At 35.7% G+C, this 26,868-nt stretch overlaps 2 protein-coding genes across 2 annotated transcripts in view; one reads left to right on the top strand and one right to left on the bottom strand.

Annotated features, from left to right (window-relative positions):
- LOC149968657 (uncharacterized) overlaps window positions 1-26,868 on the bottom strand; it is a 365,051-nt gene that overhangs the window by 299,146 nt on the left and 39,037 nt on the right. The window lies entirely within an intron of this gene.
- On the top strand, window positions 16,186-18,045 carry LOC149968659 (uncharacterized). The gene has a single exon (XM_090168373.1). It carries the CDS (start codon window positions 16,186-16,188, stop codon window positions 18,043-18,045), a length of 1,860 nt encoding a protein of 619 aa, XP_090024499.1.

Raw genomic sequence — 26,868 nt, 5'->3', positions numbered from 1 at the left:
GTTGTAGCAACCGGGGGGAAGGCACTCAGTGAATTTGCACTTCAAATTTCGGTACCGCAGCGCCACTACGGCAGTTTTAAGTGGCAATCATTTTGATTTAGTTCAACATTCTTGAAAATTCCTTAAGGACTTGGCTACCTTTAGGACTTGGCAACGGTAGAGAACAAACGCCTTATTCTTCACTTTTTGAAAATAAACACCGAAACAACGAATCCACAAATTCTAACTAAAAAAATCACGACACAGTAACCAATTACTGTCACTTTTTTGAATTGACAGATATTAGACAATTAAATATCCAAAATGCCAAATTTAGCACCTCCGCAACACCGTAACTGCCATTTTTCTCCGGTATTATTATTTATTGTACTAAAAACTGCCGTAGTGGCGCTGCGGTACCGAAATTTGAAGTGCAAATTCACTGAGTGCCTTCCCCCCCGGTTGCTACAACTTCCTTTACTGCTTTCGACCGTCATTATATCTCTAGGTTACATAGTTTTTATACTCTTTGTACAAACTGCCCAAAGTTTCGAGTATTTTACGGTAGCGACATCTCTGATCTTTCGATATAACCAAGAAAAAATGGGTGGGGTTCAAGAATAATTTATATTTAGATTAGTTAAAGTAATATGTCAATTATAATAAAATCTTATTAAATACTACTTTTGTTTGTCTACTTTTCAAAGACACAACGATCGAAATACGACCAATAGTTTTAGAGTTTTTGTGACAAAAAGAATCGTAAGTTTAGCTTATTACACTTAATTTAATTTAAGAGTTAGAGATTTGAAATTAACTCATCAAATGCGCCAATTCTTTTACTTTACAATAATGTAATTCGATTATTTTTATCGATTCTAGTTTTTCTGTAACTAGTTCAAGATCAAAACCATATTTTCTGAATTTATTGCTGACTTCCCCCTTAAGATTAGGAGAATGGTTAGAATTAGAAAAATGCCCGCCAGGGTTTTTTAAGTCAAATTACCTTTTACTTGGGGTAAATAAACCAATAAAACTCTAAAATTAGCGTTAATTAATTGATTTAAGACGTACCAAGTATTTGTAATAGTAAAGCGGTCTCCATGGTAACGGTTTTTAAATCAATTTCAAAAGCATTCTTAAAAATCACTTAAGCCTAACGGCAAAGATGATTTTGCGTTGAAAACGTTTAGCTAATTAGGTTAATAGAATTTGTAGAAATTACGCATGTGGAAACAATCCGCGTATTTCCGCAACAATGTTTCGACAAAACTATCCAAAACTTCGACCATCTCACACAACTATTTTAAGAATTGTTAGGTGTTTTGAGTTAACAGGAAATGTCAATGGTAACGTAGGACCACAAAACCAAGCAGGCAACTTATAAGTCGATGTCTTAGCGTATTTTAATGCAAATACCCGACGTTATACCGGAGAAGCTCAGGAAGAATTGGGATTTTCAAATGTTTACATTTCATAAATTCTCAAGAGAAACCACATGCACCCTTACCACGTCCATCTTAATCAAGGACTTAAGGCCGGCGATGAAAACTCCCGTTTGGATTACAGTAACTGGTTGCTAAATCAAATAGAAGTAGACCCTCATTTTCATCGGGACATTCTTTTCTCCGATGAGAGCATTTGTTATCTCGGGATTACAAATTTTGGGTAATTGTCTCAATTTGGGTCGGTATTTTAAATTGGGTATATAAATTTAAATAATAATTAGGGTACAGTCTACTATATGTTTTCTGGTAAATAATACTAACAGAACAACCATTACTGTGTTTTAAAAAGCGCAGTAAAGGTCTCCCGCCAGTATAATAAGAGTTTAAACACCAACCATTAAGATGCCACTAGAAGCGCAGTAAAGGTCTCCCGGCAGCATATTAAGAGTTTAAACACCAACCATTAAGATGCCACTAGAAGCGCAGTAAAGGTCTCCCGCCAGTATAATAAGAGTTTAAACACCAACCATTAAGATGCCACTAGAAGCGCAGTAAAGGTCTCCCGGCAGCATATTAAGAGTTTAAACACCAACCATTAAGATGCCACTAGAAGCGCAGTAAAGGTCTCCCGCCAGTATAATAAGAGTTTAAACACCAACCATTAAGATGCCACTAGAAGCGCAGTAAAGGTCTCCCGGCAGCATATTAAGAGTTTAAACACCAACCATTAAGATGCCACTAGAAGCGCAGTAAAGGTCTCCCGCCAGTATAATAAGAGTTTAAACACCAACCATTAAGATGCCACTAGAAGCGCAGTAAAGGTCTCCCGGCAGCATATTAAGAGTTTAAACACCAACCATTAAGATGCCACTAGAAGCGCAGTAAAGGTCTCCCGCCAGTATAATAAGAGTTTAAACACCAACCATTAAGATGCCACTAGAAGCGCAGTAAAGGTCTCCCGGCAGCATATTAAGAGTTTAAACACCAACCATTAAGATGCCACTAGAAGCGCAGTAAAGGTCTCCCGCCAGTATAATAAGAGTTTAAACACCAACCATTAAGATGCCACTAGAAGCGCAGTAAAGGTCTCCCGGCAGCATATTAAGAGTTTAAACACCAACCATTAAGATGCCACTAGAAGCGCAGTAAAGGTCTCCCGCCAGTATAATAAGAGTTTAAACACCAACCATTAAGATGCCACTAGAAGCGCAGTAAAGGTCTCCCGGCAGCATATTAAGAGTTTAAACACCAACCATTAAGATGCCACTAGAAGCGCAGTAAAGGTCTCCCGCCAGTATAATAAGAGTTTAAACACCAACCATTAAGATGCCACTAGAAGCGCAGTAAAGGTCTCCCGGCAGCATATTAAGAGTTTAAACACCAACCATTAAGATGCCACTAGAAGCGCAGTAAAGGTCTCCCGCCAGTATAATAAGAGTTTAAACACCAACCATTAAGATGCCACTAGAAGCGCAGTAAAGGTCTCCCGGCAGCATATTAAGAGTTTAAACACCAACCATTAAGATGCCACTAGAAGCGCAGTAAGGTCTCCCGCCAGTATAATAAGAGTTTAAACACCAACCATTAAGATGCCACTAGAAGCGCAGTAAAGGTCTCCCGGCAGCATATTAAGAGTTTAAACACCAACCATTAAGATGCCACTAGAAGCGCAGTAAAGGTCTCCCGCCAGTATAATAAGAGTTTAAACACCAACCATTAAGATGCCACTAGAAGCGCAGTAAAGGTCTCCCGGCAGTATAGTAAGAGTTTAAACACCAACCATTAAGATGCCACTAGAAGCGCAGTAAAGGTCTCCCGGCAGTATAGTAAGAGTTCAAATTCAAACCATTAAGCTGCTATTGGAAGCGCAGTATAGGTATATCGCCATATTAGTAAGAGTATAACTTTAAACATTTGTGGTATTTGCAGTAGCATATAAATATATTTAAAATGGTTTATATACAAGCCATTATTAAACTCTAATATCATATAAATCGTTTTATATTGCTACAGTAATGGTTTAAAATTAAACCAAATAAATAAATGTTAAATTCTCTGGAAATATAAATGGTTTAGAACTAAACCAATTAAATTTAGAATGGTTTTTATGAAATCCTTCGATGGATTGGATTTAGGAAGTGACTAGGCTCCCCTGTATAAACGGCCTGGCGGGAAGAGCGTGGAGTTTTACAAAAGAGTGACGTCACTTTTACCGCTTTTATTCACCCGCAAGGCCAAATCGCTCAACGGCGAAATGGGCTTTGGCGCCTTCACGCTAGCGATATTTGACCTTGGCTGGGTAATTTTTGGAAGGAGCTACTGCGCAGTCACGCGTTTTCTTCCCGGAGTGAAAGCGCCATCACTTCCTATCCTTCTAAAAATATAGAATCCTTGGTCTAATTAGGTTCAGCCTAAGTCGCGCAGTAAGTGATATTCAAAATCCAATTTTCCGTCGCTTCGTGTGGGCCTCGCCATTGCAGGCTTTTACCAAAGATAATTTAAACTCGTACCCTAGATTCGAATACTGAGAGCTTTCCCATTGACGGTTTTGTTACGAAGGGTTTACCCATTTCCGGCCATTGAGTTGGGAATAAATAGAGGTACAACTAAATCTGGCTGGCGCGGGACCAATAAGGAGACTTTATAAACTTTACGTTCTACCGTGGCGGCATCTGTCTCTAGTGGTGGAAACTATATTACAATTGAATTTTTTCGCGAATCTGATGCGAAATTGAAATGTATGATTACTCGTAACAAACAAACCTTTGAAGTTGTTTAAAAATAATTTTATTCTGTCAACACGATCCTTTTTAACTCAAGTTACGGTGAGTTAGCTAATAATTATTTATTTTTAGCCATATAACTTTATAAAATATAGATGGCGCTAGCGCCTAATTATAAAGATGAATTTCGTAGTCTTATCAGAACAGGTCCCGCGTAACCATGGCAACCGAAATCGTAATTGTAATTCTAGCAGTATTATTCCCAATTCAATGTTTCCGGCACGTGACCTCAGAAAAATCGGGCTCCATCGGTTGCGGTAAGGCGCAAACCATGGAGCGAATTTTTTCTGAGTTCCAGAGGGAAGTGGGTAAACGCTATCGGAAACGCGCGAGAGAGTGATTTCGAATATAGGGTACGAGTTTAAATTACCTTTGCTTTCACCGTCGCCTCTCTCCCCGCCGTCGATGCCTTCAAGGTTCCTAGGATCAAAGATAATCTAGACTACGTACCCTAGATTGGAAATGCAGGGAAATTCCTACGGGCTCCCGTCTAACCATACGATTCCCTAGTTGCGGGGGGCAATGTAAAAGCGTGGGGCTAAAAAGTCTAGGATTGGCCATTTCGGACCGGCTCGCCGCTTGCAGCCTCCTTCTTCATGGTTCCTCTTCGATGCTGCTGGACTCCCGACGGTCATTCACGTGGAAATTTTTCACACCGCACTAACCCGAAGAGGACTTTATGCCAATAGCAGCCATTTTCTTACCCATTCAACCGCGTAATCAGTCTTCTACATTTGTTTACGTTCCTTCGCAATGTTTTCTGTAAAAGTTAATAACTTATATAAAGGCCATGTTTGAATCAATCTCCCCTTTTGCGGTGCCTGGTGGTGGATTTTCTGAATAGGGGGGATGTCGTTTTTTCCGTTACGCCGATGATATTGCTTTTATTGTCACTGGGAAATTCTCAACGACAGTTCGGGATGTAATGAGAAGGGCTCTGGCATCAGTCGAGTGCTGGTGCAAGGAGGTCAACCTCACAGTTAATATTAGCAAGACGGTCCTGGTCCCATTTACTTGTAAAAGGATCCAGGGATCGTCAATGGTATTTCCTTATTTGGAACTAACCTAGTGGAAAGCACCGAGGTGAAATACATCGGTGTCATCCTTGACAGCAAATTAACATGGAAACCACATCTTGATGATATTATAAAGAAGGGCAAAATGTTATTTTGAAGGATTAGGAGTACAGTCAGTAAATCCTGGAGCTTTAGTCCCAGAGTTGTATACTTTCTGTTTACTATGATCATCAGACCCATTCTGTCTTACGCAGCTGTGGTCTGGTAGCCAAGGGTTACTTTGAAAAACGTGCAGTCTGATCGGCGCACCCTGTAAATGTTAGCCTGTATTGGAATTACTGGAGCTATGAGAACAGCCCCAAGTGCTTCTCTAGAAGTTCTCCTGAACATTCTTCCTCTGCATCTTTTTTATAGAGGAAGCTGCTGCTTTTGGTGCCTATAGGCTTAACCAAAATGGTTGTTGGAAGGCTAATAATTGGGTAAACAGTCACACCAAACTCTATCATGATATTTCTAGTCATTTACCCGAAATTAAGATGGATTCTGACATCTCGGCTGCTAATTTACACTTTAGTAAGCCTTTTGAGGTTAACTTCCCAAGCCACAAGGATTGGGCTAATATTACCCTCGGTGCCAGAGGTGAGGTGGTCTGGTTTACCGGCGGGTCTAAGACCAATTCTGGTGCATGCGCGGGTATGTACTGCCTTAATAATAACAATGGTTTTTACGAAAGTCTAGGAGAATACGCTACCGTTTTCCAAGCAGAAATTTCTGTAATCTGCTTCTGTGTCGACTATTGTCTGGAAAGGAAGAATCGTGGGAAGGTTATCCAAATCTACAAGGATAGTCAGGCCGCTCTTAACGCTCTTAACCAGTATAGTATCACTTCTAAACTGGTTCTTAGCTGCTTAGATCTTCTTTCTGATCTTTTTATGCACAATAAAGCTCAACTTTATTGGATACATGTAGCTGTTCATAAAGGGTATCACAGGATCGAAAAGAATGATGCCTTGGCCCGGGAGTCTACAAGAGCTGTTTTTAGTGGGCCTCAACCTGCTCTACCCATCCCCCGTGGCCTGATACGCAGCCTGGTCTCCAAGAATATGTTGGATCTGCAACTCAAGCTTTGGATTGAGATGGATGGTCAAAGACAGGCCAAGGAGTTTATCCCTGGTTCTTCTAGGCAGAGAGCAAAAGAGCTACACTCGTTCTCTAAGACGAATAAAAGGTCATTATCTTATTGGTGTCAGTGATGACCCAATTTGTAGGGCTTGTCTAACCGAGGAGAAAACGGCCTCTCACAAAAAGTATCTAATATTATGATTGTCAGTTTATATAATTGGTTTAAATGTCAACTTATTTTAATTTTACAACATCAGTTTGCCATTGCACAAAACGAAAAACGCCATTGAAATATTGCTCAGGGGTCTTAGGGCTCATAGTTCCTCCGACCAACCAAACAGCCGGAGATTCCTAATATTGCCAATAGACAGGGCCGGATTAAGACTTTATGGGGCCCTAGGCCCAAGTTAATTTTGGTGCCCCCTTTCAATAGCGAGCGAAGCGAGCTAGGCGCTTCCTCAATTTATAATTGAAAAATTGAAGGAAAATTCATTTTGCTGCCAGATTTAGTATGTCGTCAGGGGCTACACGGCAGTCCGTCAGAGAATGTGACAATCAAACGTTTTTGGTTCATAGGGGTGGACGCATTTACTAAAATTACTCCGGAAAATATTTTGTGAAAAGCAAACGATAAAAGTTTTGTACTTTTATTTTTTTCGAACCAGCTTGGTGCCCCTTGTAGGCTTGGTGCCCTAGGCCCAGGCCTATTCGGCCTATTGGTTAATCCGGCCCTGCTAATAGAAGAAGAAGCGCTATCCGCTACTGCCGTCGAGTCGTCGACCGGTTGAATTAAAAAAGATTCAAGCTTACGAAGACTCTTCTCTAGGCTGAAAATTATCACCAACAATTTCAATTTTAATTTTTGAACATTTTCATTTTGTAATATTTTAATGCATATTTCAATTTTTAAAAAGACAAACACTATACCCATTTCCATATAATTTTCATACCTTTTCATAAAATTGATATAGGCAACAAATTGTTCTGACCTAAACGTCCGCACCGAAATGCCCGGCACCAAATTGTCCGCACCGAAATGGCCGGCACTAAATTAACATTATTAACCGAGGAGCAGCGCACTTCGATGATTAAGTTTGCACCCTTGAATGATTAAATCCGATTAAACCTGATTATAATGATTAAAAGGATTAAATCCCGATTGAGATGATTAAATCGAGTTAGTGATTAATCCGATTAAATCAAGATTAAGATGATTAAATAACGATCAAGATTATTAAATCACCTTTAAGCTGATTAAATCTCGATTAATAAATAAAATTATTTCACAAATAAAAATGATTAAATGATTAAATCATAATTAAGATGCATAAATGGGCATCTTATGAGTAAGATTATTAAAAGGATTAAATTGAGATTAAGATGATTAAATGGATTAAATCGAGTTAATGATTAAACCGATTAAATCTCGTTTAAGGTGATTAAATCGAGATTAAGATTATTAAATTGCGATTAATAAATAAATATATTCCACAAATAAAATCCCCCATTTGTTATTAAATTTCTAAAATTAAACATATTTCGTCTACAATAATATAGAGCTCGTCATGTTTCCTACTTTACATCAAATATTTTAACCATGAAAACTTCGCCATGAGGTCCGCGGTAAGCCGGTATTCGTATACCTGCTATAAAGTTTCCGAGAGCTCTGTTCGAGCACGGTCAACGGTTCGAGGCTTTGTTTGTCTGTTAATTAGGTAAGTTTTATATTGTAAATTTATCTTGTTATTTTATTGGATAGGCGTTTTATGATAAGCACGGTTTATAATTGTTTAAGTTTCGAGTGTTAAGTATGGTCGTTTAGTTGGTTTCGTATGAATCGTATTCGTATCTGAAATTTTGGAGATTTTGGGCCTTTGCCAACGGGGGCACTTCTCTGGAAAGGAACCTACTAAAAAGCATCATAAACGCAAAATTGAACCATGGTTAATTTAAACTAGTAAATAGTAAGTAATAAACTATAGAGACAGATACTTCATGGTTTAAAATAAACTTTTATTAACAAAGAATATTGGGGAAGCTTTTCGAGCTCACTCGCTCCTTTTCAACCCTTAGATAGAAATGGCGAAAAATCCAAATACAACAAACAGATAGCAAAATCAGCGTACAGTTATTTTTGTTGAACGCGCTCTTCCCTTTTTATGGCCTATAAACCTTTTAAAACTGCCCCAATTACTCACTTTCACCTTTCCCCCGTTTAGGTTCATACCCCCTCTGTCAGCAATAAAAATGCTTTCTTTGAAGGTCCGTCTGAACCAATTTTTTTCTTTTTCCAACACTCTCGCTTCTTCCCACTTGATGGCGTGTCCGTCGCCGCCAGAACTCCACATGTGTTCGGCTATCGCGTTCTCCCTATTGCCCTCTTTTACACAATTCTTATGCTCTTTAATCCTTACATTTAAATACCGTTTCGATTCACCTATATATTTTTTTCCGCATTTGCAACCGATCTCATATACAATTCCAGTCATTTCATCAAATTTTTTATCCGGTTTATTTTTAATTAAGAGCGAACCCAATGAACCTTGGTTAGAGCTAACAAGTTTTATTCCTAATGGTTTTAATTGGCGGTTGGTTTTTTCGGTTATTGATTTTACATAAGGTAACACTAATGTTTTATCATTTCTCGTTACCGTGTAGTTTTTATAGTTTTTTACAAGATTTGTCGCAAAAATGTCTTCAGTTTATTAGGATAATTACAATTTAATAATTTTTTTATACAACGCTTTATCTTCTATGGCCAATACGAAAGGGTTTCAATCCGATGTTTTAACGATTTAACTATTCCTACCTTTACACTCCTGGGATGTGACGATTTAAAATTTATAAAAGATTGTGCATGAGTTGGTTTTTGGACATTCTACTTTTAAGTTTGTCACCTTCTCTAATTATTAAAATATTTTTTCGTTAAGTTTAAGCTGCGGATCCGTAAAAATATCTTCCTCTAAATTTTCTAAAAATAAATTGGCTATTACCGGCGATAAGGGACTGCCCATTGCTAACCCATTCAATTCCTTAAAATACTTATTTTCAAACCTGAAGAAAGATTTTTTAAACATAAGCAACAGAGTTCTATGATTGTATCCACACTTAAATTCGTTTGTGCTTTAAAATTATTTTCGTGTTCTAATTTACATTCTTATATTTTTAACGCTTTATTAACCGGAATCCTGGTATATAAATTTATAATATCTAAACTACCTAATTCATAACTATCTTCCACTTTTATTCTTCTTAATGTTTCGACTAAATAATAAGAATTCTTGATACTGAATTCATTATTGTCTTGTTTTTCTTCTTCCTTAATTTTTAAAAAACGCAACTGGTCCTCCGTCTATGCACTAATATCACAAAAATCGAATTTTTTTACTCCGGGGTTAAAGCTAAAACCTTTTGCCAGAATTTTTAGTTCAGCGTCAGATAGTTTTCTCTTCAATAAATTTACGACTGCATTTAAATTAATATGTTCTCCCCTTTGATGTACCTCCACTTTTTCCAACACCAAACGATTCAATTTTGATGACTGAGTGTCCTTAATTTTAGCCGAAACCACATCACATGGCAAATTAATTTCACCTATTAAAAATTCTGGCAAAAGGTTTTAGCCTTTAACCCCGGAGTTTCTTCGGTTTTCCACTTTCCTTTTTAGAAAAAACATCTTTTCGCAATCTATTTATGTTAAATTCATAGTTTAAAAAAATATTAACCTTATAAAAATTAAATGAAGAAAAAGAGACGCGTTTTTTACGCGAAGGCGCATATTCGAACATATGGTTTTGAAGGCTGTAGAGGTGTTTAGAGCGTTTTGATGCGTAAATAATGTCTCTCTTAAACTTTATAAATCTTTTTAGTAACAAATATTTATTAATAGTATATATATGTATATATAGCAAATTCGCGAATTTATAACCGTTCTTAGGTAGTATTTGCTGTAAATCTAATTAAGAGTAAGAATGTGGGGTGGCGGAGTGGTTAGCACTTTCGCCTCGCAGCAAGAGGAGCCGGGTTCGATCCCAGCTTGTGGTACTGGGTGAAAACTCGGAACTACTCTTTCTGCGTTGAGTTCGCAAGTTCTCTCCCCGCTGGTTTAAGGGGTTTTCCCGCGAGCTCTTCGGTTTCCCCTGCCCTAAAAAACTTGTAGAGGTTAACGGTAATAGTTAGTGTAGGTAGCTGTTGGCTCGCGTGGCTTGCCACCACCCTCCTACGCATTCTAACCCGGCCACCTAAATTAAAGGCTTTAAAAGTCGCTCGATGACTTAGGCCTAAGGTGGTGCCTTGGGTAATAGCCTAGCTGATTATTGTTGTTGATTGTTGTTATCTTAAAACTAATATAATTGAAGATAAAAGATGCTTAGTTACATCTTTGGAACTAAATAGGCAAAGATAGAAATATTAATCCCAATGCCTTCGTTTTGCGTACCATATTATACATCAAACCATGTAAATAGAAAAGACCTACCTTTTCACGAGTTTCCTAGCGAAGAAAGCCTAAGAAGTTTATGGTTAAAAAGCATTGGTCGGCATGATTTTGTACCAAAAGATACACAGATTTTCAGTCAGATAAAATTACAAACCGGCCCATACTAAATATACAATATTATTCTAGGTTTAAAAAGAGGAAAGCTTAAAACTTGTTGAAACCTAAAATTATAATTATTTGCGTTTATAATATATTTTAACTTAATATTATTTAATTAAAAGTGTTAAAATAATATATTTACCCTGAAGTTACATTGCATCTTCTTTTCACTTTTTGTTTTATTTATTTATCTATTTACATGTGTTTCAAGTATTACGCAATAATACAATGTTGCTGGCAGCATCCAGAGGAAGTTCTTGGTTTCAGTTTAACTCTTTTATAATTTATAAACACCGTTAAATAATTATAATCTTTAAAAATTATTATACTATTATTCAAATATTAACCTACATTCCGTTCAATTAAATGTTTTTTAAAATTCATTTAAAAAAAGTTGTTTTTAGTTGATTTTTCGACTAACGTTAAATTTTGGTCGTAGCGGAGCCCGGGCCGGAAAATATATACACGTTAAATTCTGGTGATTTGCGGGGCCGCTAAAGCGCGGTACACGCAATCGAAATTGGCCGTGGTTTATCAGACGTAGAGCTAACTGCGCGACGGCATAATCGGCATTTGAGATTCGATGACGTCAAACATTACGTAGGGTACGGATGACGCAATATCGGTGAAACAAACCGGTAGTGAAGAAATAGAGCTAGTAATTATGTTACATATGGTAATACCTAGGATCATTTTTGTAAATCGGTCTTGTACGTTTGGTTCGATATATTTATTGTAATCAAAAACGCGGCTTACGGGTGGCAATCAATTGTGGTGGGTATGTAGATATTTGCATCCTCTGATGTAAGTAGAAAACGGATAAAAAAGCTAAATCCTAAACAAATTGGAATAGATTTAAAAACTGACTGACTTATTGGCGTAATTGATCACTCTTGGCAATGCAGTCCTTCTGTGTTCCTTTAAACTAAAAAATACATACAGCGTCGCTCACAAGATGGCGACGGTCAAAAAGGACACCATTTTAAAAATTATGCGCTAACCAAGGTTTGGGTGTAAAATTTATTCACCCTTAAAACTATATATTATCCTCTCATATACCTTTCTTCGTAACTGCAGTTTAATTTAATTGGAATTAAAAATGAGATTATTTACCAATTCGCATACGCTCTCTTGTGATATTTGAATTTAGTGCCAATTGAAAACTAAGATACACGAACCATCTTTTTCTAAATATTTGATCCCTGACCTTAAAATGCAAAGGTAAAAAGGATATTGAAGTACACACAATACCCCGATGTATGAAATATATTTTCAAATTTAAATTTGAACAATTTTCAATCATCTTGTACACTAACTTAATGAACGTACTATAATAACCCAATATAAATTTGGTCAAAAATGAGCGTTTTTTCATTAAAACATTAAAAACATGATCTCAATCACCCTGTCATTAAGCATTAACAACCAGAGTTATTTTAACTCAAAGAAAGAGCCATAACCACGCTTTATTAATCACCTGGTTCATTATTTATGAACATTATTTCAATTACCCTGTACATTAAATTAACGATTAAAATTAATGGGACCGACATTTTAACTGAAAATAGCCGAAAAAATAACTAAAAGAGGCCGAAACTTAATTTGGCCGAAAGAAAAACAATTTCGAATAGCACAAATTAATTGAAAATATCCACCCTTCAGTAAAATGCAGCTTGTAATTTCGAAACATTCGCCAGATGCAGTTAGCAAACGACGCATCTCATACTCCCGAGTTAGTGTATAAGGGGCTTCAACCAAGTACAAGAGATGCTGTTGGAAAATGGGTGTCTGTCGGTGTGTCAAAGCCGAATGCTATTTTACGTGGAAAACTCAAATCTCCGCACTCCAGCAACTTCAGTGTACATTTTACCAAAATATCAACGGCTTGTACAATAACTTTATCACTCTTCCTTTATCATAATCAGGGCACTAATTCTTAACAATTAAAGAGTAACTTTACCACAAAAAAATATTAAAACGCTATATCAATCATTAAAAACAATATTTAACCCTGTACAATAACAACCTAAATGTAATTTTTATCAAAAGCAGCACTTTTTGAACAAAATTAGTGCTTTAACAAAGCTCCAAATCAACTAGTCTTTCATCCAGTGGAAAATCAATTTTATCAATGAATATCATGTTCATTGGAATAATAACAAACATCCTGTGTAAGATATTTGTCGCAATTAAAAATAAATTCCGAAAGTACCAAATATATCATTGCCAAAAGCCCTGGGGAGCAATACCCGAGATAACAAAGCAAATAACATATTTTAAAATAGTCAAGATAGCGTGACGTATAGCATAGCCAACCACTTGTATAACAAACGTGTGGTGCCCTTAAAAAGCACGTCTAAGCGCAGGTATGCCCATTGAAAAGTAGTTGGAAATGAAGTAAAAACAATTAAATATCAAGTTTAAATTAAGTTAATTTAATTTCACATTTAAAGTAATTTAAATTGAGTAAAAATGTCGGTAAAATGGATAAACATTCAAAACATTGCGGGAAATGAATTTAAAACGATTTGTATAAGCTGGCCAAGTTCGCTCTTACCTTGGTTAACTGGTATGCCGGTAAGCTTTTTAGTAGGGGCCTCTGAAACCCGTTTTTATTTCGTGCCCCCCTATATGGGGGAGGGAAGAAATATTGCGTTTACTCAATAGCGGTACAACTAGATGGTTAGCTAGTAGTGCCTGTTAAGGCGGGAGAGAACCGATCGAAATTGCAGAGAGATCTACGGAGAAAACTGGGAATCAGTCACCTCGTAGTGGTCGCAAAGGCACGCTTACTGCTCCAAATCCCAGAGTGCAGTATCGGTTAACCTATAAAAAAGCTCTGCGGAGAAAACGGAGAAAGATAAATGAAGTTAGCTGCTAGTATTCGTAAGGGCTCGAGGAAGGTGAATTTTCTGTTTGAAATAGTAGAGAGTCTGACGAAGTAACCTCTTGGATTAATAATAAAAGTTAACACTTACTGGATATTTACTCTAGGTTTTCCGCGTCCACCAAACTTTGGGATTGCTTTCATCGCCACCTGTCGATTTTTTTGCGTTTTGGTGGGACAAGCTTTTTAAGGAGGGCGCACGTGTTTCTCCACGTGGTGGGTTATTACCCTATGTTATTCTCTCTGTACAGAAATTATTATTGTTTGGAGGTTTTAAGTAAGTACCACATATAATAAAAACTGATATTATCAGGGTGGTTTGATTTAAATCAAATGATTTTTAAAAAAAATCTTTGATTTAAATCTTGTCCTATAAAAGATTGTTTAAAAGGTATTAAATTTCCATAAATTAAAGATTTACTATTGAATTATTATATTTTAGACCAATTTTGTCATTATATTACACTATTACCTATCACTACCACGATCCCTTCCCCACGTCATTTTGGGTTTTTGAAAATAATGGACTCTCGGATTAGTTTTACTTTTCAAGGTTACTCCTGTGATACAAATATACTTTTTTTTTTAATAAATATTTTTTGACATGATAAAACTGTCTACTATTGAATATAATTTATACAAAAATAATAATTATATCAATAAGCTTATATATTGCTTTTAAAAAGTGACAAAACTCTAAAAATTAATAAAAAAAATAAAAAATCGATTAAAATCAAAAAAATCAACAACCCTGGATATTATGGTTATTATTATTTACGTAAGTATTAATTATTTATTGTTTTAGATATGAGTTAACTTATTAAGTTTCTTATGTACTTACTGGATAATGAACACGGTCTGGATGTTCCATAGACAAAAGATACTCCTAACATGTTATATCCATATCTGGAATCGCTATAGTGTCAGTGCTACATCACGCAACGTCACCCATGCTTTTTCCTATAGAGAAAAAAACGCGCCTAAAATGGCGGCCATGGCCAAAGCTACGAGGTGATACTACTCTATTGCATTCTGGGTATAAACAATGTTTGACTCTTCCCATTTTACAACATTATTGTACCGTATTATACCGTTTAATTAATAAGTAATAACGACTTAACTATTAAAAGCTTACAATGATTCCACACGTAGCCGAAAACAGGACTCAAATTTCAAATTGCCGTTATTTCACTTACAAATGTTAGTTTTCAAATCTCGCGCACGCGCCGCGAAGCTTGTCCCACTAAATTGTCCCCCCCCCCCCCCCCCACCGTCTTCTCTGAAGTTTGAGAGACGCCCGCGAATGCGTTGACGAAGGTACGTGTGAAATATCCTAGTAAAGTAAGCGTTAGCTTTTATTATTAATCCAAGTTAACCTCTCTGTATGGAAAGGTACGGAGAAAAAGATAATGAGAAAGAGTTACCTAGTAGGGGTGACAAAGTCGCACTTCCAGGTTCAAATCACGCAGAGCAGTATCGGTTAACTTGAATTAGACGCCACGGAACTGCTGCCGTCGGAAAGGGTAAAATTCGGAAATTGTCTTCCCCCTTTTCGTAAAATGTTCAGGGTTAAGGCTCGTCTTATGAAATGTGTTCACAACACTGAGATAGCGTGTTTAAAGGCCTGGTGTGGAACTTTCTTATTGAAGTCGTGTATTTGCTAGAAGTAATAAATAAGAGCGGCACTTTCTTATCGAAGCCGTGTATGGTCAGAAGTAATAAATAAGTGCGGCACTTTCTTATCGAAGCCGTGTTTGGTCAGAAGTAATTAATAAGTGTGGCACGAAATAATATTATCGCCTTCTTGGCGAACTTGTTGTAGTGAAAGTCGCAACGTAGAGAGAGGGATATGGTTATCTAACCAATGACGTCACTTGCTAGATTTCGAAGATAACGATTTACCGAAGAGCTACTTCTGCCCGTATATATGTCTGTCCTTTAGCTTTAAGGCTTTACTTTCTTCCATAAAACGCATTGCTATCACCTTTCGCGTTATGGGATATTTGGTTTAATTATCTTACTTTATCGAGTTATTTATTTTAATTTAAAAATAATAATAAGGGTCATCATAATAATAATAAATTAATAAAGTAATAGCATATACAGTAAATGATATATGCTTATTTTTGTTGTTTGTATCCAAATTTGGCTGCTGATTTAACTACACACTCTTTTTCGTGTTATCATTTTGGCTAATTCGACTAACTGGCGCCCAATGATAAAGTTGTTCGTCCGTTCTGATTTATTTTTGCTAATATTTTAATTTCAATTTGTTTTAGGCCTTTGTATGAGCAACACCAGTTCATGAATTCAAAAGAACCTTTGATTCAGACTTCAGAGTGAAACTGGCAAAATGAGCAACCGAGAAGAGATGATGCACAAGTGCTCAGAATGCGTTTACGCAACGAACTATAAGTGTAATTTCATTAACCACAGAAGAACTCACACGGGCGAGAAACCCTTCCAGTGTGACCAGTGTAACTACGCATCTGCGAAAAATAGTGATTTGATTGGCCACAGAAGAACTCACACGGGCGAGAAACCCTACCAGTGTGATCAGTGTAACTTCGCGTCTGCACAAAAGGGTGCATTGATTGACCACAAAAGAACTCACACGGGCGAGAAACCCTTCCAGTGTGACCAGTGTAACTTCGCATCTGCACGCAAGGGTACATTGATTGACCACAGAAGAACTCACACAGGCGAGAAACCCTTCCAGTGCGACCAGTGTAACTTCGCATTTGCACACAAGAGTGCATTTATTTGCCACAGAAGAACTCACACGGGCGAGAAACCCTACCAGTGTGATCAGTGTAACTTCGCGTCTGCACAGAAGGGTGCATTGATTTGCCACAGAAGAACTCACACGGGCGAGAAACCCTTCCAGTGTGATCAGTGTAACTTCGCGTCTGCACAGAAGGGTGCATTGATTTGCCACAGAAGAACTCACACGGGCGAGAAACCCTTCCAGTGTGACCAGTGTAACTTCGCATCTGCACGCAAGGGTACATTGATTGAACACAGAAGAACTCACACAGGCGAGAAACCCTTCCAGTGCGACCAGTGTAACTTCGCATTTGCACAAAAGGGTGCATTGATTGGCCACAGAAGAACTCACACGGGCGAGAAACCCTTCCGGTGTGACCAGTGTAACTACGCGTCTGCACGAAAGGGGGATTTAATTCGCCACAGTAGAACTCACACGGGTGAGAAACCCTTCCAGTGTGACCAGTGTAACTTCGCATTTGCACACAAGAGTGCATTGATTTGCCATATAAGAACTCACACGGGCGAGAAACCCTTCCAGTGTGACCAGTGTAACTTCGCATTTGCACACAAGAGTGCATTGATTTGCCATATAAGAACTCACACGGGCGAGAAACCCTTCCAGTGTGACCAGTGTTACTTCGCATTTGCACAAAAGGGTGCATTGATTTTCCACAGAATAACTCACACAGGCGAGAAACCCTTCCGGTGTGACCAGTGTAACTACGCGTCTGCACGAAAGGAGGATTTAATTCGCCACAGTAGAACTCACTCGGGCTTGAAACCCTCCCAGTGCGACCAGTCTGCTCAGAAGTGGAATTTGTTTAGTCACAATAGAAGATATTCGGGAGGAAATCCCTTTGGATACACAAAGTGCGGATACCGGACCAGACATTCGAAGAGTTCACATCTTCACGAAATAAGACATCACCCTCACGGTATAAAGGCCCACAAATATCCCACTTGCGACCTAAACTTCGCTACCAAGCGAACCTTCCAAGCTGACCGTCGAATTCATGGTCGATCTGGAAACCAAATTGGCGCCTCGAACAGTCATCACCAAGAAACAGTTCGCCAGCCACGTCAATCTGACTCTGATTGTCAAACGGGAAGAAGATATTGTTTGGTTCGACTGCGACGTTGGACGAAGGAACGGATTGAATCCCTCACTGAAAAGGCCCACTGCGGTCACGCCGTGAAAGTGGAAGTTGCCCAGCCTGACGCAGACAACGCAACCGTCGACAGAGAAATGATGTTCGGTGCTGATTGCGTCAACGTCGATGTCAGCTGCGTCAAACAAGAGCCTTTTTATGCCTTCATCGACCAAGTTCCAATTGCGACAGTCGTAACGAGAGAAGAGTTGGAATATCGCCCAGTTGGAGACCTTAAGGAGGGTGTCCCCAGGCACCCAGACCCCCCGATCAAAATAGAGTTCGTTCCCAAATAATAAAATATTATGTTTTAATTACGATATTGTTAATTTTAAATTCATATTTTAAATATATTGATGGGTTGTGCAAGCAAATTACTTTTCAAAGCATATTCATGTAAAATTAACACATGCAAATTAAGTAGTTTGTAGTGTTAGCCAATGCCTCGAAAAAAAAAAAGATTTCGTAGACGTCTACAAAGACGTATTTTGTATTAGTGAACTTTTCCGGACATTGTTAATAAATTGTTCTTTTTAAATTCGAGATATTTGTTTTCATTAAAATTATTTGGTATGGCAACATAAGTGGTATTTACAGGTGTAACACATCAAGGGACTGTTTTTGTGGTAGAAAACTTTTCCCGTAGGTCAACCATATTCGTCTATATGTACTGGAATTTACTTCTAACCGGAAATTATCAATTGGCGTTTACTATATGTTTTGCCACGAGTTAGCCGATGGGTTTCTTCCTTACAATTTCATTTTAAACTAAAGAAACGTTATTAACAACAAGTGTGTCCTTTAATAATAACCTTTCTTCTAGCCAAAAGGAACCGAAGATAATGTAGTTTCATATGGTAACTCTGGAAAAGGTTCCTACGGGCAGCTCCACCCATACAAGTGCTGCCCATACCTACGACCCTGTTCCTATAAGTCATCGCATAACATCCACCCTCAAATTTCAAACTATTCTATGTTCCATTGACGTGTCTTTTAGTTCAGCAAAGAACCGATGGAGGGCGTAAAATTTGCGTGTTTTTTCCTCATCCCTTCTAATAATACCTCCGAATGCTAACCTACTTAACAACCAAAGATTATTTTTCACCAAATGAAAAATCCATGACCATGCTTCATAACAAACGCGCGATGTCGTAAAAGGAACTTCGAAACTATCCACTTTCTGTAGAAGACTTTACACACAGTTTATAGAGGTGTCCAAGGTCAAAGATCAAATATTTGGAGACAGAGGGTGCTTGTATTCTGAATCTTTGATTTGGAACGAAACTCAAATATCACAATAGTGCTTACACGGGTTGTAAGGTCCCGCGAATTAGGAAGAAATATCACTACAAATTAAAAATTCTTAATACAACCGTAACATACTCAAAACATGATCAGCACTTACTAAAAATATTTACAACCAAGTCGGTCTTAATTTAAAAAATTTAGGTTTAAAGTCGAAAATCGCCAGAAATCACTAAAATGGGCAAATGCCTAACTTGTGGCCCCCCTAGCGCCAAAATTAAAGTAAACCGATAGGTTTACTGTTTATTCTTACCCTCGACTCCTGCCTTCTACAAGCCCCTCGTTCTACAACGCAATCTGTTCCGGATCGCCTGGCTTTGGTCTATGCTAAAACCGTAAGCCCAGAAAGGACATCGCACTTCTTCTATGGAATTTGGCTTTCGACCGATTTTTTTCAAATTGAAACATGTTGTTGGGCTTAAAAAAAGGAGCAACATCGTCCATTGCCATTTTTTCCTAGCTCCTATAGTTTGACCAGTATCAGCGGTCAAAAGTGGACAAAACTTAGTTATGTTAAAAGAAGTCACGGCCAGCCTTGGAAATAACGGTGGTTAGGTGGTCAAAGACCAGTTAATTAATTGTTCAGACCAGTGTATTTATTCAAAATTTGGGGGGTCACCAAAGATGGGCACTATCACATCTTTTTTGAATCTGATCCTTTTTTTTTCTTTAAAATTCTATCAATTTTGATATGATTTTTAACACAAAATATTCTATACAAAGAAAAATTGATTTTGAAAGGTTTCAGAATACCCGTAAAAAAAATTGATTGATTTGTGATTCCACATATTTATCGTTACGAAAATTTGATTTTAATGGGATAGGACAAGTGTCGACAACTATTGAAAAAAATTTGAAATGATATTCATGTTTACAGGCCAAGTTAAATTTGATTTGAAAGTGATAGAGGTCGCCATCTAACGAAAAAAATTGAAACGATATTGATTTTTGTAGGTTCGGTGAAACTTAATTTTTGATAGTTTCGAAAAACTAACTTAAAATATTGATTGGAATTTAATAGAGGTATTGTGTAAAGATTTTTGAAAGGAACAAAATTGATCTGGCAGAAAGTACTCATTTGATTTTGATTTGATATATAGACTTAACCTTTAGATAAAAATTGATAGGAATTTGATAGTGGTGTTTACTCAAAATTTTTTAAAGGTAAAAATCTATTTGATAGAAAGTACTCATTTTTGATTTTCATTTGATATTTACACTTTTTGGGATATTGATAGAAAAATTGCTCGTAATAGTGATAGTGGAGCTATATGAAAATTTTTTGATTGATATTTAAATGTTGTGGGGTTTTAAAAAAAAATTGATCGGGATAGTGATAGTGGCGCCATCTTAATGATTTTTAGTGGTAAAAAGATAGATAGGAAAAACAAGTGCCCATCTTTGCTATAGAGACAGATACTTCATGGTTTAAAATAAAATTTTATTAAAAAGAATATTGGGGAAGCTTTTCGAGCCCACTCGCTCCTTTTCAATTAAGATGTTGAGCTCGAAAAGCTTCCCCAATATTATTTTTAATAAAAGTTTATTTTAAACCATGAAGTATCTGTCTCTATAGTATATTACTTACTATTTACTAGTTTAAACTAACCATGGTTAAATTTTGCATTTATGAATTCAGAGATGGGCACTTGTTTTTCCTATCTTTTTATCTCTCAAAATCATCAAGAGGGCGCCAATATCACTATCAATTTTTTTATAACCCCGCAACGTTTCAATATCATTTTCAAATCAAAGATGAATAACTTGAATCGATCAAATTTTTTCCTCTCAATTTTTTTAATATAGCGCCACTATCACTATTCCGATCAAATTTTCTAACAATACCTCAATACCCGATCAATTTTTTTTCTAAAAACCCACAAAGTTTAAAAATCAAATTAAAATCAAATCTTAGTACTTCCTACCTGATGGATTTTTTTACCTTTCAAAAATCTTTAGAAAGCACCACTATCAAATCCCTACCAATTTTTATCTAAAGCCCTTTAAGTTACATATCAAGTAGTAAGTTATAACTTATGAAAATAATTTTTACCTTTTAAACAAAAATTCCAAATTTCAAACGAGTCAAACGACTTCACAATGGTAGGCTTTCCAATCGCAGGGCGAGCGACGCACCCTCATCCCGCGAATAATGTATGCTTTGGTTTGGGTCAGCGTTGCCAGATCGAAAATCTGAAATTATCGTATCTAGGCCAAAAAATTATCGATTTTCCTGATAATTATCGTACATTACTTTTTGGCGATAAATTTTAATTCATACATAAATGCGTTGAATTTAGATGATTTTTTAATGCACTACAGGAGTTTTATTTCAGGGAAATAAACAAAATGTCTATTATCATTATTAACTGAACTTAATATGTTTAAAAATGTTTTAAATGTTGAGGTAATAGCTAGGAGTAATAAACTCACACTCTGGACTACGCGTACAGAAAATGTATATAATTCATTTTTAAGTAGAAAAATTATAAAAATTAATAATAAAATAAAAATCGTTCGTAGGTTTTTAAAAAAATCTAAAGATTATCGTACATTATAGTACGTTGAGGCAGAATTATCGAAATAATGGTACGATATCGTACGCCATGAAAATTATAGTACGCTCTTAAAATTTTGATTAAATTATCGCACTGTGCGATAATTATCATACGTCTGCCAACGCTGGTTTGGGTTTAGTTTTATTTACCGCGCCCTAATGAAATTTCTAGAATTTGTTTACAGTTTACACAAAAGATGTAGAGTTCCGTGGCTCTCAGCTACCCACCAAGCCCACGTGATGACATCGAAAGTTCGAAACCACCAATCTATAGCGCAAGATCGAAGTTGGCCGTGCCAGAGAGCATATATATATATAACCTAGGAGGATGTATAGATCCTCCTAGATATAACGTGTACGTATGTACGAGTTACGATAAAACCTTGAACCTTGAACCCTGTAACGTTGAGACAGACAGAGCACCAACCACGAGCTTACCCCCTTTTTGTCAGCCCCCATACTCCTACCGGCATCACGGTGGCGCGTTTGCTAGAGAAGGCGAAAATAAAATTTGTATTTCTTCTCGAACTTTAGTGAGGGGGGACGAGGGGTCCGACACTCGTCTACAATGCGTACGAAATTTGAAAATCTTCAAATCTTTTCGTCCAGATTTGAAGATTTGACCGAAATTTCATAAATTTACAAAATTTGCAGAATTTCCAAATTTTATATGTGATTTGCAAATTTCAATGAGATTTGATAGGGATTTGAAAATTTGGGTGAGAGTTGATAAAACTTTGGAAATCTTAACGAGATTTGATAAGGATTTAGAAATTTTCATGAGATTTGATAGTGATTTTAAAATTTTCATGAGATTTGATAGTGATTTAGAAATTTTCATGAGATTTGATAGTGATTTTAAAATTTTCATGAGATTTGATAGTGATTTTAAAATTTTCATGAGATTTGATAGTGATTTTAAAATTTTCATGAGATTTGATAGTGATTTTAAAATTTTCATGAGATTTGATAGTGATTTTAAAATTTTCATGAGATTTGATAGTGATTTTAAAATTTTCATGAGATTTGATAGTGATTTTAAAATTTTCATGAGATTTGATAGTGATTTTAAAATTTTCATGAGATTTGATAGTGATTTTAAAATTTTCATGAGATTTGATAGTGATTTTAAAATTTTCATGAGATTTGATAGTGATTTTAAAATTTTCATGAGATTTGATAGTGATTTTAAAATTTTCATGAGATTTGATAGTGATTTTAAAATTTTCATGAGATTTGATAGTGATTTTAAAATTTTCATGAGATTTGATAGTGATTTTAAAATTTTCATGAGATTTGATAGTGATTTTAAAATTTTCATGAGATTTGATAGTGATTTTAAAATTTTCATGAGATTTGATAGTGATTTTAAAATTTTCATGAGATTTGATAGTGATTTTAAAATTTTCATGAGATTTGATAGTGATTTTAAAATTTTCATGAGATTTGATAGTGATTTTAAAATTTTCATGAGATTTGATAGTGATTTTAAAATTTTCATGAGATTTGATAGTGATTTTAAAATTTTCATGAGATTTGATAGTGATTTTAAAATTTTCATGAGATTTGATAGTGATTTTAAAATTTTCATGAGATTTGATAGTGATTTTAAAATTTTCATGAGATTTGATAGTGATTTTAAAATTTTCATGAGATTTGATAGTGATTTTAAAATTTTCATGAGATTTGATAGTGATTTTAAAATTTTCATGAGATTTGATAGTGATTTTAAAATTTTCATGAGATTTGAGAGTGATTTTAAAATTTTCATGAGATTTGAGAGTGATTTTAAAATTTTCATGAGATTTGAGAGTGATTTTAAAATTTTCATGAGATTTGAGAGTGATTTTAAAATTTTCATGAGATTTGAGAGTGATTTTAAAATTTTCATGAGATTTGATAGTGATTTTAAAATTTTCATGAGATTTGATAGTGATTTTAAAATTTTCATGAGATTTGATAGTGATTTTAAAATTTTCATGAGATTTGATAGTGATTTTAAAATTTTCATGAGATTTGATAGTGATTTTAAAATTTTCATGAGATTTGATAGTGATTTTAAAATTTTCATGAGATTTGATAGTGATTTTAAAATTTTCATGAGATTTGATAGTGATTTTAAAATTTTCATGAGATTTGATAGTGATTTTAAAATTTTCATGAGATTTGATAGTGATTTTAAAATTTTCATGAGATTTGATAGTGATTTTAAAATTTTCATGAGATTTGATAGTGATTTTAAAATTTTCATGAGATTTGATAGTGATTTTAAAATTTTCATGAGATTTGATAGTGATTTTAAGATTTTCATGAGATTTGATAGTGATTTTAAAATTTTCATGAGATTTGATAGTGATTTTAAAATTTTCATGAGATTTGATAGTGATTTTAAAATTTTCATGAGATTTGATAGTGATTTTAAAATTTTCATGAGATTTGATAGTGATTTTAAAATTTTCATGAGATTTGATAGTGATTTTAAAATTTTCATGAGATTTGATAGTGATTTTAAAATTTTCATGAGATTTGATAGTGATTTTAAAATTTTCATGAGATTTGATAGTGATTTTAAAATTTTCATGAGATTTGATAGTGATTTTAAAATTTTCATGAGATTTGATAGTGATTTTAAAATTTTCATGAGATTTGATCGTGATCGTCATTTTAATATTTAATTAATTTGACTGTTTTTCGAAAATCTGTAGCTCTTTCGAGCTCGGTTCACATTTCTCTCATTATCTCATATCGATTCAAGGGGCTTCAAACCGTTTTCGTCAAAGTCTCTAGTGTTAACGTGACTCAAGTCGTGTTCACACTAGAGACTTTGAGAACCGTTTTCGATCGTTTTGAGAAATCAAAATTAATTTTTAAAAGTATAATTTCATTTTTCAACGATCACTCTATTGAAATTGCTAAAAAAATCAAGTTGACCATTCCAAAACGGTCGAAAACGGTTCTCAAAGGCTAGTGTGAACAGCGTTAATTCTCTTCAAACCATTTCAAAGGGCTTCGAAATCGTTTTCATGACGTAACACCGTCCTTAAAAAGTAGTCCAAAACCGTTTCAAAACCGATTCCAACGTGTTACCAAAGCTTATGAGAAACGCAAATTTTGATTGTAATTAGGATACTTACTGCAGTTAGATATTTAAATTTGAAATTTATATAATTTTAAAGCAACGAAGCCAGAGTATTTCTTTAAGGGATATCTAAGCATTTTTATTTCCAAAGGTGTGTTAAGAGGGCAATTTTATTGAATTTACTTAACTAATCAATCTAAAAGTGTGTATTACTCGGTTTATTATGACTAAAGGGTAGTAAATCAACATTTCGATATTACCAACATGTCCGGGTTTTTACCGCTCGGATTTTACCGTAATAATCAGGTAGTATTTTTTCGATAGACAAGAGTGTAACAGTACTTTTAAATTGGTAAACTCGACGAAATATCTTTAATTCTGGACCGAGCAAGAAACAACAAGACGTACGACGGTCAGAATACACACAATCCTTCTAATGTGTTAAGTTTGTTTGAGCTATTCACAGCAACCTGCGACGCCGGTATCACAACCAATATATATCCACGGTCACACATAATTGTATTTACACTTATTTGTTACTTCTAGTCGTAATTTGAAAACATCGAAGATTCCTTCGATCAGTTTCACACTTATTTGTTACGTTGAGTGTAACACTTATTACTTCTGGTCATACGCCGAAAACTAGGTCGATCAGTGTCATACTTAATTGTTACTTCTGGTCATACGTTGAAAGCGCGGCGCACTCTGAACGGCCTTGAAAAAGGCTAGAGGGAAACAGGCGCGTAGACCTCTATAAACACGCGGATTTACAATGTTGGAAATTGCGGGGGTCCGTATACGCTGAACAAAAAATCTTACTTGGAATTAAAATTAAGGAACGTATTGGTAACTCTAGGTTCTATGTAAACTACAGCTATTCAAAAAATATAACTTTCATGAAAATCGGACTTAAATTAAGGAACTGTATGTAGATTTTTAGGCCAAAATATAAAACCACGAAAATTGGCATCCCGTAAATTACCCTGAAAACTATACTTAAATTTAATATTTACTGAAATAACTGAAGTTGTAGGTCCGCTGAATCCTAAGCTATACAATAATATTTTTTAACGTTATCGGACTTAATTGTAAATAAAATATCTACCACATAAAGCGAAACCACCGAAAATAGTATATTGGGCAAATGCCAACTTCTAGGGCTCCGATTTGAAAACTTTTTGAAAGGCTATCAATGGCGATGTATGTACATTCGAACGAGATATCATTGTCTCTTCTAGCCCTAACCGTTAAAGTGATATGCGCGACCCGGCGGCATCGGCATCGGCTACACTGTACTTGAGGGTAATACATATAAATCCTTAGGATTGTGTGTAAAAACGAGCGAACAGCTGAGACAAAAACCAAAATGGGGCAAAATTCAAGGTCGATGTATAGGTGGGTGAAGTAGAACTACGATTTATACAAAAACAATGTTAGACTAATTTGAGCGCTCTAAGTTGATGGTAGAAATCCCATTGGTTTTACAAATATATAGTCTGTGAACGAACACTCGATCCGAGGGCCGAACCCATCGACCCACCCTCGGACCCACCCTATAAAGCCGAGCTCGGATATTGCCTCGGATATCTTCGCGAGGGCGAAGAGAATTTCGCTGCGATTTTTGTAAATTTGTAAATTTTGAAGATTTCTTAAATTTCCCGTAGAAATTTATGAATTTTCTCAAGATTTGCTAAAATTTCAATTCAAATTTACAAATTTTTGCAAGATTTCATAAAAATTTGCGGAAAACCATCAAATTTCATAAGATTTACTAAATTTGAGAAATTTGTAGGAATCGATAAAAATTTGAAAATTTGCCAAAACATTTGAGAAACTTGAGAAATTTGAAAAGATTTTCAAAAATTTAATCAGAAATTTGAAATTTTGAAATCACTGGCGTGTACGAAATTTGAAAGAGTGTCGGACCCCTCGGGGGGGGGGGAGGTTGAAATGAACAACGCGTCAGAAACAAGATGTACAAATTTATCCTATCTATCATTTACCTCTCAAATCGTATAGATGGCGCCAATGTCACTATCGTGATCCATTTTTTAACAAACCCAGCAATGTTTAAATATCAATTTAAAATCAAAGATGATAAACTTTTCTCGATCAATTTTATTCCTCTCAAATTTTTTAATATAAAGCCACTATCACTATTACGATCAATTTTTCTAT

This window comes from Leiobunum rupestre, chromosome 1, assembly GCF_980474605.1.
Source record: "Leiobunum rupestre chromosome 1, qqLeiRupe1.1.hap1, whole genome shotgun sequence".
NCBI lineage: Eukaryota > Metazoa > Arthropoda > Arachnida > Opiliones > Sclerosomatidae > Leiobunum > Leiobunum rupestre.
The sequence above is the reverse complement of the archived record's forward strand: the minus strand, read 5'-3'. Positions and strand labels throughout refer to the sequence as shown.

Coding starts and splice junctions, on each gene's coding strand:
- LOC149968659 (XM_090168373.1), top strand. CDS start 16,186: ATGAGCAACCGAGAAGAGATGATGCACAAGTGCTCAGAATGCGTTTAC.